This window comes from Podarcis muralis, chromosome 12 (genome assembly GCF_964188315.1).
Source record: "Podarcis muralis chromosome 12, rPodMur119.hap1.1, whole genome shotgun sequence".
NCBI classification, from domain to species: domain Eukaryota; kingdom Metazoa; phylum Chordata; class Lepidosauria; order Squamata; family Lacertidae; genus Podarcis; species Podarcis muralis.
The window spans coordinates 31,890,430-31,909,902 of NC_135666.1; the positions used below are offsets into that span (position 1 = coordinate 31,890,430).

General features: G+C 43.5%; 1 protein-coding gene across 4 annotated transcripts in view; it reads left to right on the forward strand.

Annotated features, from left to right (window-relative positions):
* Positions 1–13,241, forward strand: part of C12H7orf78 (chromosome 12 C7orf78 homolog) — a 53,029-nt gene extending 39,788 nt beyond the window's left edge. For all 4 annotated transcript variants that reach the window (XM_028751614.2, XM_077936980.1, XM_028751611.2 and 1 more), the window contains 4 exons: positions 4,591–4,675; positions 7,083–7,231; positions 10,594–10,674; positions 11,944–13,241. In XM_028751614.2, coding sequence (XP_028607447.1) covers positions 4,591–4,675; positions 7,083–7,231; positions 10,594–10,674; positions 11,944–12,216 — 588 coding nt within the window. In that variant the 3' untranslated portion in view covers positions 12,217–13,241. The remainder of the gene's footprint in view (positions 1–4,590; positions 4,676–7,082; positions 7,232–10,593; positions 10,675–11,943) is intronic.
* Positions 13,242–19,473: the final 6,232 nt, after the last annotated feature.

Genomic DNA, 19,473 nt, shown 5'->3' on the forward strand with positions numbered 1-19,473 from the left:
CTGCTTTCATTGTGCTGCAGCGCAAGACTGTCCCTCCAGACAGCAATAGTAAGTAACACCAGGGAAGCTTCACAGAGCAACTCATAAAGCAAAATGACCTGTGGATGGTCCACAGCATAAATCTACCACAAATGCATTATTGTTGTGTCAATGGCATGTTGCAGAATAACCTGCAAACAACAACAACCAGCCAAGACGGACTGTTTGGGGTGGTTTATTTCTTTATTTGTTTTAACTATACGGTCGTACCTTGGTTCGCAAACACCTTGCGAGTTGAACGTTTTGGCTCCCGAATGCCTCAAACCCAGAAGTGAGTGTTCTGGTTGGCGAAGGTTCTTTGGAACCCAAACGTCCGATGCAGCTTCCGCGGCTTCCGATTGGCTGCAGGAGCTTCCTGCAGCCAATCAGAAGCCACGCCTTGGTTTCTGAACGTTTGACTTCCGAGGTACCACTGGAGTTCTAAGATCTACAAGTTGGAGCCAAGTGTTTACACAGTGGCTCAGTCAGACAGATGTACATATAGAATTGAAAAAGGCTAAAGGGTACTTCTGAGAACATGCTTGGCCCAGTAATTTGCTTTTATCACCAGGGTGGGTTTCTCACAGAAATTCAATCCTGGTCTGTCCCCCACAAGTTTTCTTAATTTCAGCAGTGAGAGGGGCACATATTTTCATTTGATGCTTTTCTTAAGGAGCCAGACGTCAGAAACCCTTGCAATCTAACTCAACTCACCTAGAAATCTACAATTAAAGCTTAGTTATCCTTCTGCCTTTACACATAGGGATTGGGGGGGGGGGGCTTGATTCCATTCTCCTTGAAAGGTGAACCTACCTAATTCACACTTCCCGAAATAATACATGAATCAAAACACAGCCATCCTTTGAAATTTGCATTTCTCCAAATTTTGCAGTGTGTTTCTCCAGCCAAGGAATATGTAAAAAAATGCATGTTCTAGAGGAAAGCATGCATATAAAAGCATGAAAGACAATAACATACAACAGGAATACTGCTTTGCAAAAATGTCAGTATTGGGCAAAATTGTATGCTACAATGCTGATGAATTTTCATGAGGACTTAAAAAAAATAAACTAATGTGAGGAACCAAAATAAATATTAGAAAAATGAGAAAATGAGAGAACCCTAAATTGACAGTTTCGCCTATCCCTACCTATATAACACAGAAGCTATATCATTTCTGTTTGGTGTGTCTATAACAGGCATAAGCAAACTCCGGCCCTCCAGATGTTTTGGAACTACAATTCCCATCATCCCTAGCTAACAGGACCAGTGGTCAGGGATGATGGGAATTATAGTCTCAAAACATCTGGAGGGCCGGAGTTTGCCTATGCCTGGTCTATAAAGTACACACACACCAAGAAACAACACAAGCAATAGAATTTAGTGTCTCCACAAGATGGCACTATTGCAACAAATGCTTTGGTCAAATGAATTCAGTGATGTGGATCACATTTATCTTTTCCTTATAGTGTAGTTGGGTTATGTGGTTATATTAGCCTTTGAAAAATGTCTTTGAAGCCTCAAGGATCTTCAGAAACTTTTTAAACATTAAGATCTTCATCTTCAATCATGGTACTCTGTTAGTGACTGGATTTTTTCATGAGACTTAAATTATTTTATAGAGGCACATTAATGTCCAATACAGCCATTTCTGGGGACACGGGTGGCTCTATGGGTTAAACCACAGAGCCTAGGACTTGCTGATCAGAAGGTCGGTGGTTCGAATCCCCGCGACGGGGTGAGCTCCCGTTTCTCGGTCCCTGCTCCTGCCAACCTAGCAGTTCGAAAGCATGTCAAAGTGCAAGTAGATAAATAGGTACCACTCCGGCAGGAAGGTAAATGGCGTTTCCGTGCGCTGCTCTGGTTCACCAGAAGCGGCTTAGTCATGCTGGCCACATGACCCGGAAGCTGTATGCCGGCTCCCTCGGCCAATAAAGATGAGCACCGCAACCCCAGAGTCGGCCACAACTGGACCTAATGGTCAGGGGTCCCTTTACCTTTATCTCATGTCCAATACAGCCATTTCTAATGCATTTCATTGTTTTTCTCCATTCAACCACAACACAAATTAACAGGTTAACCCTCCCTGTGGTATTAAAAAAAACTTCAATATCATTACTTTTATCGCACCAAACATTTAAGGTTGCAGCCAAGACAGGAGGCCTTTCCACCTGGTCCTCAGGACTCTTCCTAGGTTTTGCCCCTTCCCAGGCCAAACCCCTCACTGGATCTGCACCCTTCTTGAGTGTTTTGCCTGGAGGATGCAGAGGTGTAGGGCAGTTCTGAGCTAGATGGACCAATAGTCTTCCTCAACAGAAGGCAGCTTCCTATGTCCCTATGAGTGTTTCTGAGGGGCTGGAATATGTTCTTCAGCCCTTACTTCAATGAAGGACAGAGAAGGGTGCATGAATACGTGTAGGAAGTAGCCTACCATATAAAGGTAAACTTTAGATTTGTTGCTCTCCTACTTTTCCCTCTCATCTCATGTACCACTAGCATGCAGCAGGTTGCTTAAAAGAAAATGTGGCCCCTATTGGTCAGCAGAAATGGGTCCTCAGACCTGACTTAAAAGTGTGTTTTTTTCATTGAAAGACAGCCCTGCTTATGCAGTCACATGTCAACCTTATGATATTAACAAAGGGCAGGTGTTTACTAGCAGAACTGGTTAAGAATGTGTATACGGAGATGATTATCTGAGGTGCTTTGAAAAGCTAAGATTAGCATTTCCGTACTAAACTTACTGGATAACTTATTCCTGCCTTAAACCAGGAAGCGACTGTATATTATTAACGACAGCTGCGTGTCTTCTGTTGACTTTTGAGAGCCTCAGAAGTTTACAAATCAGTTTTATTGATGTTAGCTGAGTAGTTTAACAACTGAGTATGTGGCAAGAAATGAGCTCTGTCCCGTTCCAGGATCACTTCTTGTTTGTTTATTTCTTTTAGAGAATCTCAACCTTTTCAGACCCATGACCCACTTTTAACCCAAACATGCATTTGGAGACCCATTTCTTTCTTTCTTTCTTTTTGTATGTATTTTTATTAGTTTTAAAATACAAAATTATAAAACATGCCACACAATTTATCACAAATACATTCTTATTGGACTTCCATCAGCACCTCTGATAATCCTCCGTCTTATTCACTTCTTATGCATTTCCTAACTTAATATTGCCTTTATGTTTTTAACATATCCCATCTCCTTCTTCATTTTTGCAATATTTCTAATATTATTCCTCACAGAGCTTCTTGCAAACCTACAAACATTGTCTGGTCATCGCAAATACTTTTCAAATAATCCGTAAATTTACTCCAGTCCTCGGTAAACTTCTGGTCCCGCCGGTTTTGGATCCTTCCCGTTAGTTTATCAAGTTCTGCATAGTCCATTAATTTCATCCTCCATTCTTCCATCGTTGGTAATTCTTCTTGTTTCCATTTTTGGGCCAATAGTATTCTTGCTGCTGTTACTGCATATAAAAAAGCTTACATTCCTTTTTATTTATATCGTTTCCAACAATACCCAAGAGAAATGCTTCTGGTTTCTTTATAAATGTATATTTCAACATTTTTTTCAATTTATTATATATCATCTCCCAGAAGCATTTCACCTTTTTACATTCCCACCACATGTGATAAAATGTTCCCCATTTGGAGACCCACTTCTTAGTCTTTTACCACATATCTGCAGTGCTCTTGTTGCCACCCACCTTGAATCAGGCTGTCACCCACTAGTTGAAGACTACAGTGGTACCTTGGTTTACGAACCTAATCCGTTCCGGAAGTCCGTTCTTAAACCAAAGTGTTCTTAAAGCAAGGTGTGCTTTCCCATAGCAGCAGGGGACTCAGTTTACAAATGGAACACACTCAACAGGTAACAGAACATGTTCTGCTTCCAAGGCAAAGTTCACAAACCAAAACACCTGCTTCCGGATTTGCAGCATTCTTAATCCAAGTTGTTCATAAACTAAGGTGTTCTTAAACCAAGGTACCACTGTAGTGCCGTAAAAGGACCCCGGTGTTGCCTAGAGACTGAAACCAACAATACAAAACAAAAAACAAAAAAAACCCCACCCCCAAAACCCACCCTAGTAATGTAAATAAAGAAAGCAAGATATGGGATATAAATCCATTAAAAACAGCAGCATGAAATAAATGTAGAACGGCTCACTTATTAAAGCTATGTACACACTGTATATTTAAAACACATGCCTTCCCACCCAAAGAATCCTGGGAGCTGTAGCTTGTGAGTATGCTGGGAATTGTCATAATGTGAAAGATAAACTACAGTTCCCAGGATTCTTTGGGGGGAAGTTGTGTGTTTTAAATGTGTGGTGTATATCTATCTGTATAGCCTTTGCTTTAAAAGTACAGTGCCACAGCAGGAGGTTAAAAAAAGCTCGACAAACCTAAAAAAAATTAGAAGCATGGCAAAATAAAATAAAATAACCCTGTTTGCTATATCCACAAGGAAGTCGCTGTGAATGGGCAGTAAGAATGACAAGCGCCAAAGCATTGCTCCCAAGTTGTTTGCAGCAAATCCAGGTGTTCCCTCTCCATGTTTTTCCCCATGCAGTATGAGCCTGATAGACCAAATTTTGTGACCAGCTATGCCAGAGACCCTCTGAATCTAAAGTTGAAATCCCAGTGTTTAAGCAAAGGTAAGTCCACGCTGATCTTCAGAAGTCGGTATGACACCCGTTTCGTGCATCAGAGGAACATTATGGTTTGAACATCATGTTCTCTCAGTAATATTTTGGATTGGGAAGTTTGTGTTGTGTTGTGCTGGGCATGGGGTGTGGTGTGGGATGTGGCTCTCAAGACTCTCTCCAGGCCACGCTTCCTCCTCCTGTCCCTGCTTTGGACCCTCCTTCCTTGGCTGAAATATGTCCTTGAAATCTGATAATGCTTCTTACTTACCTGGGTGGAGGATAGATAGGGGTGTATGAGTGGATATGCTATATACTGTCTAGCGGTCTACGGTATAATTGCGCTGGATAGCTCAGTTGGTTAGAGCACAGTGCTGATAATGCCAAGTTGCAGGTTCGATCCGCGTATGGGACAGCTGCCTATTCCTGCATTGCAGGAGGTTGGACCAGATGGTCCTCAGGGTCTCTTCCAACTCTAAAATTCTCTGATTCTAGAAAGGTAACATTAATGTCTGCTGCTCTACCAACTTTTGCTGCTGGCCCTGCCTCCCACAGGCCTGCAGCCCTCAGAAGGTTGCCCACAAGACAATGTGGCCCCCATAAGCTGAAAAGGGCTCCTCATCCCTGTAATAAATAATAGAATCGTAGACTCATGGAGTTGGAAGGGACCCTGAGGATCATGTAGTACAACTCCCCGCTGACCTATCCAGGAAGTTAAAGAGGGTTGCAATTGGCTCCCAGTATGTTTCCGAGCACAATTCAAAGTGTTGGTGCTGACCTTAAAGCCCTAAGTGGCCTCGGTCCTGTATACGTGAAGGAGCATCTCCACCCCCATCATTCACTGAGGTCCAGCGCCAAGGGCCTTCTGGCAGATCCCTCACTGTGAGAAGCAAAGTTACAGGGAACCAGGCAGAGGGTCTTCTCGGTAGTGGTGCCCACCCTGTGGAACGCCCTCCCATCAGATATCAAAGAAATAAACAACTACCTGACGTTTAGAAGACATCTGAAGGCAGCCCTGTTCAGGGAAGTTTTTAATGTTAGATGTTTTATTGTGTTTTTAATATTCTCTTGGGAGCTGCCCAGAGTGGCTGGGGAAACCCAGCCAGGTGGGTGAGGTAGCAACAACAACAACAACAACAAATTATTGTTGTTGTTGTTATTGTTAAACTCTGATAGTATTAATCTTCATTAAGCAGACATATTAAGTAGTTGTCCCTCACAACAGCCATTATTTCCTTTAGGGAACAATAGTATTAAAGGTTAGTTTCTGGCATATTTATAAGACAAAACATTAATGCTAAGATTCTCATTTGACTGTTTATAACACTCAAAAGTCAACATATCATTACAAGCAGGTGATTGTGAAGCTTGACTAGGGCAGTCCAAATCTTCCTCTTTTGTTCGTATACCCCAGTTGAATTTTCCTTGCCAAATTTGACCATGCTGCTGCCATTTAGCAGTGTACTAGGTGCTCTGGAGAATGTGTAAGTGGCAGTGATAGAACTGAACATCTACGCTAACTGGTTGTGATCTATGGAGCAGCAAACTCGGCAGAAGGCCGAACACCTGCTGTTGCATTTACAAAACTTCATGCGAATATGTGTCCACCTGTTAGGTAAATGGGATACAGCAAGAGGCACAGGTGTATGATGTGACTGGTGCAACTCTGGCCGCTGATCCTTTATTTATTAAGATATGCATGGCACTTGAGTATAAAAGCAAATAATTTTAATGTGGTTTGCAAAATGAGTAAAACAATGGAATTATCAGTAAAAAAAAAAGTTAAGAACAACTATTCAAAATATTTTTTTTTTGGGGGGGGGGAACCCACCAATAAGCAAAAAACAACAACCCACCCCAGAATAAAACCTATATTGATGTTCTACCTATCTTGGTAGGCTTGCCTAAATGAAACTGTTTTACCAGGCACTGACTAGAATACAGAGAAGGCCCCTGGCTGTCCCCTAGTTACTTTAAATTTATATGTACGTTTTTATACTAAAGGTAATCTCCAGGCACTTTCACACCAGTAATCCAACATCACACCCTTTAATAAATCTTCCCAAAATCTAGTAATAGTTATAGTGGCAGACATTGGGCTCTCAAATTTTTGTGTCACCCTGTGCAATGCTAAAAATTGGCACACACAAACCCCACGTCTCATGCTCCCTTCTGCATAGCTGTTGTGGCACCCTTTGTGGGTACTGGTGCCCAGGGCAGCCAGACCGGTGTGGCTGCCTAAAACTCATTAGTTGCTTTGGCTGCAATTCTATTAGTCCCACTGGCTCCTGTGGGACTTACTCCCAAGTAAACACCATAGGATTGTGCTGCATGCACTTTCAAATCCTTTCCCTGTCAGCAGCAATGCACAATACGGATTCTGAGCCCAAACTGCCTTTTGTTTGCTGTCCCTTTTCAGTCCACGGACTCCATCCTCTCACAGAAGAAAAGGGGGGACCCCGATCCAAGGAAAGATTCACCACCTGCTACAAGCCTCAAGAACTCAAGTGGGATTCGAAGTTACTTCTGCCAAAGGAGCCTTGGCCTACTAAACCTGTTTCCTTCACAGTTAGTACAACACTCCATAATTCCCTTCCCTTCTTCGCATCTTCTTCCACTGAGCTCATATTTGGAATAGAAATCTGTGGGTGTTCTGAATGGTTGTTCTTTTTAAAAAGTAAAATAAAATAAGGGCATTGCTTTGCTGGAGTACTTGGAAGTTTTTGCAAAGCTGATAGCTAGCCAGATTCTAACCTAAGGTGATATAATTAGAAGACAGGCTGTGGGTTGTTTTTTTAAATGTCTGTCTCATAAACAGGTTCTCACAGGTGGAAGATATTTGTAGGCCTGCTGCTATTTATAGTTTTGTTTGAAAACTGTAACTGTTTCTCTTGCAAAATGCCATGAACGACACTGTGTTGCTTTACGCCATCAGATATGGGGATACTTTGTAAAAAAAATATTTTTTTTTAGAAAAAGCAAAAAATATACTGTAGAACCTTGGGTACATTGGGTACATTGCAGGCTGAAAGGAACAGATTCACCCAGTTTTCCAGGGATCAGAAGCGACTTGGGCTTTCTGACAAATTATAGACTTTTCCTAATGAGGCATGAATGACTCTTGTGTTGTTTTAAACGGAAACAAGCCAGAGCCATTTCAGAATGTGGGAGGCGTAATTTTCCTGAGCTAGTCTTGGAGATTCAAATGAATGTTGGCAAATAGTGTAATAGCATATGTAGAATCTTGCCTACTGTTTGATATCACTTGAGCTGCAAATGCTCTTAAATTATAAGCGCTAATACATGTGGAAGAAAATTCCATTGTAACCAGTAAGGCTTCCATCTGATTCCCTGATATAGATATGCTGTATTGGGGATAAGGAACCTTTGACCCTTCAGATGTTTCCAGACTACAATTCCCATAATTCCTGAACTTTGGCCATGCTGGCCAGGACTGATGGAATCCAAAAATCTCTAGATGACCACAGGTTCCCCATTGATGCCCCATATAGAATGGGGGACCTCCCTGACATTGGGTGAGGATGCCCGTATGCACATGCAAAGTTTTGGATCGTAGCTATGAAGATATCAGTTAAGAATTTTTAGTCACTTTAGAGAATAACAGACTAAGATTATGTCGTTTATGGTGAATGCTTGAATTTGTTCCTGCTTTGTTTAGATGCTACACAAAGTAGGTATAATCAAAGATGCATGTATTCATGTGCCAGCATTTGCTGGGCAGCACAGAACCCAACTTTCTGATGCAGAACCTGGTTTAGCAACTTTTTAGAGCTACATAGAAAATAATGGGCAGATATATTTTTCTTGCAAAGCAGAGCCAGCCCACCTATGAGGCAAGGGGAGGTGACTGCCTTGGGTGGCAGAATTCACAGGGGCAACAGATCTGGCCTCCAAGGCATGCATTGCCCACTGCGGTGTGCTCCTTGGAAGCTGGGTCTGCTGCCTTCTTGGTAGCACCCCCCATGCCAACTCTATAGTGGTCTTTCTTGGCTAATAGGAGGTGCTGCTGTTCTCCTCCCTCCCCTAGGGAGGAAATTGCAAGGGCTGCCTTCTGGAGTCTCCTAGGCCAGGGGTCTGCAACCTTTAAGACAAAAAGAGCCACTTGGACCCGTTTTCGAAGAAAAAAAACCTGGGAGCCGCAAAACCATTGCGACATTTAAAACAAATATAACACTGCATATATTGTTTCTTACCTTAATGTCCGATCTGACAGTGGGCAGGAAGGTGACGTCGGGACGGTGCGTGACTAACGCACGCACCACCCCCATGCAATGTCACAGCCAGTACAGCGCCCGCCACAGTGGGGAGTGTCGGGGCGCACAATGCGCCACCTCCCCTCGCTAGTATCCGCCCCGGAGCCGCGGCAAAGGTGTAAAAGAGCCACATGCGGCTCCGGAGCCGCGGGTTGCAGACCCCTGTCCTAGGCTCTGCATCTGCCTAGTGCAGGCATAGGCAAACTCGGCCCTCCAGATGTTTTGGGACTACAGTTCCCATCATCCCTGACCCCTGGTCCTGTTAGCTAGGGATCATGGGAGTTGTAGTCTCAAAACATCTGGAGGGCCAAGTTTGCCTACACCTGGCCTAGTGTGATTCAGAGTGGGCCCCTCTGACCCACCATGATTCGCTGCTGGTTAGGTGCCCTGTACATTATCCTGTCCCTCCTGTAAGTTCAGATGTTTACTGCTGCCCCCAGCCTATGCTTTCTGTTATTTTATTTCTTCCTCTCTCTTTTTGTTCTTCTGTGTTCAGCTTGATTTTTTAAATTTAAAAAACACATGGCATATTTTTAGGCATTGTGCGAAATCATATCACAGTACAAATCTTGCCAGTCCTCTGTATGGATGATTGGATGAGGTGCTTCCTGTTGTTGTTGAAGGGACTTCAATCGCTTGAAACGAAGCACACATCATGGAGGCTTTCAGGAACTTCGGCTTTGCCAAGAAACTGCAGGAAAAATAGCGCCAAAACACAAACATGCCACCACCGTTACATAAATGGATTGCTAACACCCCAGTACGAACCATGTCTGCTCTGATGTAAACCCTGTGAATTCAGTGGGGCTTATTCCCAGGCAAATGGAGGATGACAGGGATGGTGTAAAACTAGTTTGCTCGCACCTACTCTCCCCAAACCCCTTTGCATTTTCATGTCAGCCATGTACTGACTGCCTGAAGGAGCATCTACACCCCCATCACTCAGCCAGGACACTGAGGTCCTCCTCTAAGGGTCTTCCCTCACTGCAAGAAGTGAAGTTACAGGGAACCAGGCAGAGGGTCTTCTCAGTAGTGGCGCCCTCCCTGTGGAACACCCTCCCCTCAGATGTCAAGGAGATAAAGAATTTAGCAACTTGTAGAAGACATCAGAAGGCAGTCCTGTATTGGGAGGTTTTTAATGATTGATGTTTTTATTATGTTTTTAGATATGCTGCAAGCCACCCAGAGTGGCTGGGGAATCCCAGCAAGATGGGCAGGGTATAAATAATAAAACAACTATTATTATTATTATTAGGCTTACCGTATATCTGCTGAGGCCAGTGCTCCTCACAGGCAACCACAGATATGTGAGGAGAGAGGCCTGCTGGGGAAAGTTTTTTGACAGGCTCTCATCATATTTGGCAACTGTGAAGCACTAGCATTAAAAACACTTGAAACAGGCTGAGTACATATCCTCACTAGTAAATGGGTGTCTGTATGATATTCAATTTGGATGGGTATTCAATTATTGCAGCTAAAGCCTTTTTTGCCAGTAAATGTTATGTATCTTCCCTTCAGGCTATGCTTATGTTATAAAGCCTAGCTGCAGAGCAAGGCCCTTTTGTTTTAAGATGTTTGATATCTGTGAATCCCCTTTTGGTTAAAACCATGCCTGTCAGTAGTTTTCTTATATTGTTTTAATGATTTTGTCTTCAGAGGCACAGAAGCCAACGAGCTGCACACAGTGCCTTTCTGGAACGTGTAGAAGAAACGCTAAGCCAGCTGTGGTTGAAAGAGGTAAGTTGCCTTCAGGAAATCTAGCAACCCAGTTTTAAAACAGTTTATTCCCCTCTAAGGAACTCTTATGGTATAAAGTACAGAGAATATTTAGATAACTCCCACCAGTTCCATTCAAGACACAGAGAGCCACAGGTTCCCCACATCAGGGGAAGAACTGAAGGAAAGTTGGGATAGAAGTTGTTGTGGTGGCTAGTTGTCCTTGGGACTGTTCAGGCGGAAGGCCGGTAGATCAGCAGTAGGTAGAGTCAGAGCCAATGACAGGCAGTGCCACCTCCTGATTGGTTCTAAGTAAGAAGACAGTGGATGGGGGCTGACTGAGGACAGACTGACCCTAATTGACTCACCCAACTTGTCCTAATGGACCAGCCTCCACTGAGAAGAACTGAGGAACGTGCTCCAGGAACACACCTGCAGCCTTCATAAAGGTAAAGGTAAAGGGACCCCTGACCATTAGGTCCAGTCGTGGCCGACTCTGGAGTTGCAACGCTCATCTCGCTTTATTGGCTGAGGGAGCCGGCATACAGCTTCTGGGTCATGTGGCCAGCATGACTAAGCCACTTCTGGCGAACCAGAGCAGTGCATGGAAACGCCATTTACCTTCCCGCTGGAGTGGTACCTATTTATCTACTTGCACTTTGACGTGCTTTCGAACTGCTAGGTTGGCAGGAGCAGGGGCCGAACAATGGGAGCTCACCCCGTCTCGGGGATTAGAACCACCGACCTTCTGATCAGCAAGTCCTAGGCTCTGTGGTTTAACCCACAGCACCACCCGCGTCCCCCTGCAGCCTTCATGGGTCACGTAAATAAGGACATACGGAGAGCCCTCTGCATCGTGCCAGATGCTCATCTAGTCCAGCTTCCTGTTCTCACAGTGGCCTTATAGGAAGCTGGCAAGCCAGAACTGAGCACATGAGAACTTCCTCTACCTGTGGTTTCCATTCAGAAGCACTACTGCCTCCAGCTGTGGAGGAAGAGGAACAAGCATTGTGGCTGGTTGGTAGCCATTTCCTCCATGAATGTGTCTGTTCCTCTTTTAAATCCTTCCAAGTTGGTGGCTACCACTGCCTCTTGTGGCAGTGAGTTCCACAGCTGAACTGCGCTCTGTGTGAAGCAATGTAGCCTTTTATATGTCCTCCATCTGCCCAAATTTTGGCTTCATTGAATGCCCGTGAATTATAGGGGTGTGTGTGAGAGAGAGAATGAAATTAGGCAGGCTTTCTAGATATGGATGTTTACCTTTTGTGACATTTCCTCCCTGCTCTCCAGGCAGCCCAGAAGCAGGCCCAGGACAGAAGAAAAGCTGCATCTAGTCTGAGGCAGAAAACGCCAAGCATAGCTGTTTCCACTGAGAGCGATATTGAGATGCAGCAACAGGCCGGCAGGCAGCAGGAAAAAAGCCTGCAAAAAGGACAGCTCTCTCAGCCACCACCTATGGCAACACTGGGGTTGCAACTGTCAATGCATATAAAACCAGAACCTTTGGGCTTCTTGCTGCCAAGCGGCGTTGCCCAGAGTGTCGAGGAACTGAGGTGCAAATAATGAGGGGGAGACCACCGAACACTCTGCAAATACCTGGATTGTATTATGCTCATTGCTGCTATTCTAGTGCCAGTAGGGTTCTGTATTGCAGGAGGATAAATCTCATCCTCTCTTTAGCACAGTGAATGTAATAATTGTAAATAATAATAATAATAAACAATCAAACATACATACAAGTGCAGCAAGGGATGGTTTTCTCTATATAATGCACTCCCACATCTAATGGCACTCAGGAGTGTTTTGCTAAAAATGATATACAGTGGTACCTCGGGTTACAGATGCTTCAGGTTACAGACTCTGCTAACCCAGAAATAGTACCTTGGGTTAAGAACTTTGCTTCAGGATGAGAACAGAAAATGCTTGGTGGCGCGACAGCAGCAGGAGGCCCCATTAGCTAAAGTGGTATCTCAGGTTAAGAACAGTTTCAGGTTAAGAACAGACCTCTGGAACGAATTAAGTTCTTAACCCGAGGTACCACTGTAATCAAAACCATCAATCCATATTCAAATAGGGGGAAATTAGCAAAAATATATATGTTAATACCGTGAGAATGAAGTAGAACTTCCTTCGGAGAAGACAAATGGGCCTGCTGCAGAATCTGCAGCCTGATGCTGTGAAAGATCTGGAATAGCTCAGATTCCTGCATTGCAAGGGGTTAAGTTAGATGACTCTTGTGGTCCCTTCCAACTCTATGATTCTACGAAGCGTGTCTCACATGAGGTGCTTCACAACACCTGTACCAGTGTGGGGTAGAGAGACAGGCTTTGAGCACAGCAGAACGAGCAAATGAAAGCACACAGTATGTGAAATCAGAGGAACAGGCTAGAAACAGGTGAAAGTTGATGTGCCCTCACAGAATAACTTCACACAGGCTTCTGGTTGCAGTGATAGTTAATGGCTTCTGGAGCAGAATGGGCATCCTTCATCCCAACCAGGTATGCCTCTTGAAGCATGAATTTGTGTAGCACATTCAGAGATTTGAACATGCCATTTGATACAGCATATAAAGATGGGTTTGGATCAGATGGATTTGATATGCCCTACTTCATATGGGGGTTGGCAACCTTTTTCGGCCGGAGAGCTCTTCTTTACAGCCAACTTCCGAGAGTGGGCACATGCCCACATAGAAGGTGTGGCCAAAGCAAAGGTGGGCGTGGCTGAAGTGGGTGTGACCACAGCTGTCACTCCAGCACACCACACAGGAATGCAGGCGCATATGCACTCAGCCCATGCACGAGCACACACGCAGGTGTGTAAAAGAAGTTCATGTCACATAAAGGCAATAGGATGCATGCAGCTAAAAACAAAGGGGAAACGATCCTGCCACAAATGAGTGTTATCTGCCCCATGCGTATGGAAGCACACTGTAGACACAGCATTTGCCAGGCCGCTGAAAAAAAGTCTCACAGCTCCATGAATGAGTATAAAGGTGGTTTCCCTGGAAAAGCACATCACGTGCACCTAAAGCTCTCACCCAAACGAAAGGCTGTGTCAGCAGTTGTTGTTTGTCTCTAAGCCTCTGGTCCATTCAGTGCTTACTGCAGGGGAACAACAAAGATGTTCACAGTGTACGGTGCTGGATTTACGTATAAGCTAAACAAGCTATAGCTTAGGGCCCCACTCTCTTGGGGCCCCCAAAAAAGTTTTAAGGGGGAAAAAAACATGCATGCACATTTCCAAAATATAAGATAAAAAAGCAAATAAAATAAAACCTACCTACAGCAACAGTGTTTTGTGTTGTGTAGGCTCCTATGATGTAAGTTATGGGCCCCACCTGCTAGCCTGCTCCCTAAAATATCACTGGTTTGCTCATTTCTATATATAGGGTGCCTACATTCTGCATGGACTGGTTGCTTCAGTGACTACAGTATCATATGACCAGTGATCCAGAGCATATTTTCTGCAGCATTTATATTTGCTTACATGTAAGATTGGCTTATTAAGAAATTGAACTCCATCCTTCTCATATTAATTCTTACAAGTCTGGCTGATGAAGAATTGATGAAGCATTGAACGAAACAGATTGGTTATCTGGAAACTCTGTTCTGGCGATATTTGGTGACAGATTATGTATATATCAAACTGAATTATTCTACTGCGACTGGTGAAGAAGATTTAGAGACTTGGGTTGTAATTTCTGATCATTTGTATTAGTCTATAATAGTGTTTAGTGCCATTGTTATTGGCCATCGTGCTGTGTTATATTGTTCAGCTTGTCTATATTGCAACACGGGTCTGTTTATAGATGGACTGGTTGCATGGCAACATGTCCAAAGGTTTTAGATACCTATTAGGTCCATAAATTACCATATAGAATATATTCAACACAAAAAACAGCGACAATTTGTTGTTGACAAAGGACAGCTGGACATATAAAGGGCCCCATTACCTTCAGTAGCTTAGGGCCTCATCAAACCTAAATCTGGCCCTGACTGTGTAGATTTTCTTTATTGAACTATAAAAAGCATTCAAGGTTCTTCAATGAAGAACTTTCATTGAAGATCACTTCATTCTTTTATTGAGCTGGTCTCAAGATACGGTGTTGAGGACTCCCAGACTGCTGGTTTTGGGGGACGTCAACATCCATGCCAAGGCAACTGGCTCTGGGGTTGCTTCATGGCTGCCATGATGACCACGGGGCTGCCCCACATTTCACCATTTGGCAGGCTACACTCTGGACCTACAACTGGGCACATGCTCAGAGTATTTCTTTTTTTTTTTTTTTAAAGAGTTAGCTAACCATTGTTTTTGCTGTAACACTCTTAAGGAGTGTAGAAGCAATAGGAAATCATGAAACAGTGTGTGCTTCGCTCCCCCTCACTCACTCCCCCCACCCCAGCAAGACCATTAAGTCCAGGGTCTAAAATGATGTAGCTGCCCCAATGGAGATGACTGGTCAGCTTGTTACATGGACACATCACAAGTTGTCATGATCATCTTGTGCAATGGTATTTGTGCCCCATTTGAAGTACTTTTTGTTGGCATTCATGACCCATGAGATGAGGCCTTAAATTCTTCCATGTATTTTTAACAGTACGAACGAGGTTTTTTAAAGACAAGTCAAATACACGTAGCTTTTTGGACCGATAATCCACATTTTTGACAGGGATCCTTGTTTGCTCTATTAGGCTTGTTACATAACTCTGAAAACGGCGGCAGTTTTCTCTCTCTCTTTCTAACGTCAAGGCAGCTTCCTCTTGTTCCCTGGAGTCAAAATAGCCATCAGAAACAGAACAGGAATTTCCTTGTGTTTTGGAGATGTGCTTATTAATATCTGGAAACAGGAACCATCTAAAGCTTTGATGCAGAAGGGATCTTCCTTAGCACTGGAAAGCTTTTAGGCAATGTTGCTTTGGCCACTCTTTAGCATACAATGCTTGCTTCTCTCAGGACCTTAAAACATGTTGGAGGGTAGGAAGTAAACACTCTTTTCCTTTCTATTCCTAGAAGACAGAGCCAGATCTTCTGTAAATGCCACTCGAGACAGTTTGGAAATAGACCTGTCCCTCTCGCCTCTGATCCAATTTGCTTGACTGTCCTTGTGAGGCCTTGATCCCTTTGAAATCAGTTGAAAGACCAAGCGCTGAGTTTAATGGAATTTGAATCTGTCCTTTCCTTTGCAAGACAGAGCTGTAGAACAGTTCATTTCCTGTCTTGTTCAAATGGAAACACAATAATTGGAAGTTTGTAGAGGGCTTTTATAGCAAGAGAGGCTCCTAGGGCTCTGAAGCAGTTTGGCAGTGTTGTGCATGTCTTGTCTAAGCTGGCTGTTGGCATCCATTTTGCAAAATACTATGGGAAAAGCCGTTGCAAAACAAGAACTGGAAATAAATTAGGCGGACTTTGTCCAGTTGCATTTTATCCGCACCAGCCATTCTGATTTCTGCTCGGTAGAATATGAAACACGATTTTAATTCTGGCCACTTAGCTCGTAAAGATTGTTACATCATAGCATGATCATGAGATTTTGATCACAGAACAATGCAAGTGCTCTAAATAGCTTGAGGGTTGTCTCAGCTGCTGCTTAATGTTCTGCTAACATTGGATTCTTGGATTTTGAGACAGTCAAGGGGAGCTGTACTGAAGAAAACTCAGCTTGCTATTTGTTTATACAGACTAGATGCTTCTCACTCCTGTGGTTTTCTTCAGGCAGTGATGGCAAGTTAAAGGGAAGTGTCTATTTAAAGAATAATAGAATCATAGTTGGTAAAGATCACGCCTTTTGCACATTTGTTCAGTGAGAGACAAACTGTGTGGTGTAAACAAAATGTTGGAAAGTAAAGGTGAAAATGTTCTGTGGTGTACTGTGTCGAGCGGGAACAAACTATGAGGGGTTTATTTGTTTATTAAATTTATATCCCATCCCTTCTCCAAAGGAACTCAAAGAGCAGGGAGAGGACATATCACCCTGCAAAGCAGAGCTTTCCAGGTGCTATTCAATTTCATGTTAGTAGTACATGTGAAAAGGATCCAGTGGTCTTATCATGTCAACAAGCTTAACATGAGTCTACAGTGTGATGCAGCAGCAAAAAGGCTAATGCTGTTTTTTTTTTGGAAAAAGCTAATCCCACTCTGTTCTGCTTTGGTCAGGCCATACCTGGAGTACTGTGTCCAGTTCTGGGCCCCACAGTTTAAGAAGGATATTGTGCAGAGGAAGGCAACCAAGATGATCAAGGGTATGGAAACCAAGCCTTATGAAAAACCGTTGAGGGAGTTGGGTGTGTTTAGCCTGAAAAGAAGAGACTGAGAGGAGATATGATAGCCATCTTCAAATATATAAAGGGCTGTCACAGGGAAGGCTAGGACCCAAACAAATGGCTTCAAGTTACAAGAAAGGAGATTCTGATTAAACATCAGGAATAACTTTCTGACAGGAAGAGCTGTTCAACTGTGGAACAGACTCCCTCAGGAGGTGGTGGACTTGGAAGTTAATAATAATAATAATAATAATAATAATAATAATAATAATAATTTTTTAATACCCCACCCTTCCCGGTTCAGAAAACCAGGCTCAGGGTGGCTAACAACAAATTTAAAACACTTAATTGATGCAACAAAAAACAGCATAAAATGCAGTATAAAACGTGAATAACAATAAATTCAGAATTCAAAAATCAATTTAGGGGGAAAATCCATCCAATAAACATTAGATGATCATCAGGGCTAGCTGGCTAAATTAGTTCTATTTGGACCAGCGAGGAGACCAGGGGAGAATTAGCTGTGGGATCCCAGAGCGGATAATCTTCATAAAAAGGGGAGAGGGAGGGAAGGAAGGGGAATAAAAGATCTGGCTAAGTTCAAATTGAAAGCCAGACAGAATAGCTCTGTTTAAACAGATGGGAGGACCATCTGTCATGGATGCTTTGGCTGAGATTCCTGCATTGCAGAGGGTTGGACTCGATGATCCTTGGTGTCCTTTCCAACTCTAAGGTTCTATGAATGTATGATTCTGTGATGCCATTCACTTCAGCAGGGATTGTTTATGAAAAGACCCTGTGGATTGTATCTTATGGAGTCTGACTGCTCTGGATTTTTGTATGGTGAAGTTGTTGGAATCGAAGTGACATCACTATACATTATGTCACTATACACTATACATTCTGTGAAAATACAAAACTGACCCCTGTTACCTCAGCACTGTGGCTCATTTAGGACAGGATTAGCCCATGTGGCACCCTTCAGATGTTGTGGACTATGACTCCTAATCAAACCTGACTACTGACCATGCTGGCTGAAGTCCAAAACGTCAAGGAGGCACCATATTGGCTACCCCACACTTAGGGTCACTCAGAATAATAGTATCATAGAGTTGGAAGGGACTCAAGGATCATCTAGTCCAGGGGTCAGCAAACTTTTTCAGCAGGGTCCACTGTCCCTCAGACCTTGTGGGGGGCCAGACTATATTTTGAAGGAAAAAATGGACGAATTCCTATGCCCCACAAATAACCCAGAGATGCATTTTAAATAAAAGGATACATTTTTACTCATGTAAAAACATGCTGATTCCTGGACTGTCCATAGGCCGGACTTAGAAGGCGATTGGGCCGGATCCGGCCCCTGGGCCTTAGTTTGCCTACCCATGATCTAGTCCAACCCCCTTGCAATGCATATCCCACACACTTCACTCATTACAAAACCCCTCCACAGGAGGCATTTCTGTGGACATGTGGAAATCGCAAGGACAAGTTGGGAAAGTAGAATAAACACATGTCTATGCAACTTTAGTGTTTCCTGTGTGAAGACATGGACTGCTTTGGACCTAAACTCCCGCTCAGATCTGTTAAGAAACTTTCCTCTGCCCCCTCCAGTTCTTCACTGCTGCCTTTGAACTTATCTCTGCCTCCTGCCTGTTTGGAACCACACAGCTGGATAGCTCTGTCAGTTAGAGTGTGGTGCTGATAATGCCAAGGTTGCAGGTTCAATCCCTGTGTGGGACAGCTGCATATTCCTGCATTGCGGCAGGTTGGACTACTAGATGATCCACAGGGTCCCTTCCAACTCTATGATTCTGTTATTTGCTTTTGTCCCGCTAGGATTGACAGCCAGCTCCCTCTGGCTCTAGGGACCCAATGTCTTTGGAGCCTGACTTGACAAGGCCTCACAGCCTACAAACTTGTTGTTCAGTGTGTGTGTGCGGTTTTTAAACACACTTCCTCTTTTGATAACACATAAGAGGACACCTATACAGTTCCAAGCGACCTCAGGAAAGATCAGACCTGGAGTGCGTGGGGAACCCTTTGACCAACTATCAGAAAGCTTTCTCCTTTTCCTTTTCCACCACTGACCAAAAGATTGCAGTCCCATCCGTGGCCCATTTGACAGCCTGTTATTAGGGCCTCATGACTTACAAGCCAGCACACCTGCTGACCAGTAAATCCCTCTCCCCATTTCCTCCATTAAAAGCAGGAAGAATACATAAATGCTTCCTTGTGCAATTCTCTGGAGTGAGTAGCTCTTAAAAGCATTTGTAAACCTAAAGCCCTATAACCTGCTCTGAATGACCTTAATGTTCCGCTGTGTATGCAAACAGTGGCCATTAATGAGTACAGTCTAAAGTAACTCAGGAATAGTGACTCAATCTGAAGCATATAATGGTGTTTTTGAAGAGTATAGTGAGCACTAGCTGGCTTGAGTTTAGATTATAAAGCAGTGAGAAAAAGCAGGTAAAAGAAATTACAGGTAAAGACAATTCCAGGTTTAAATGCAAGCTAGACTCTCGGTGAGAACGTGTGTTAAGCCCAGTATTTAGCAGTGACT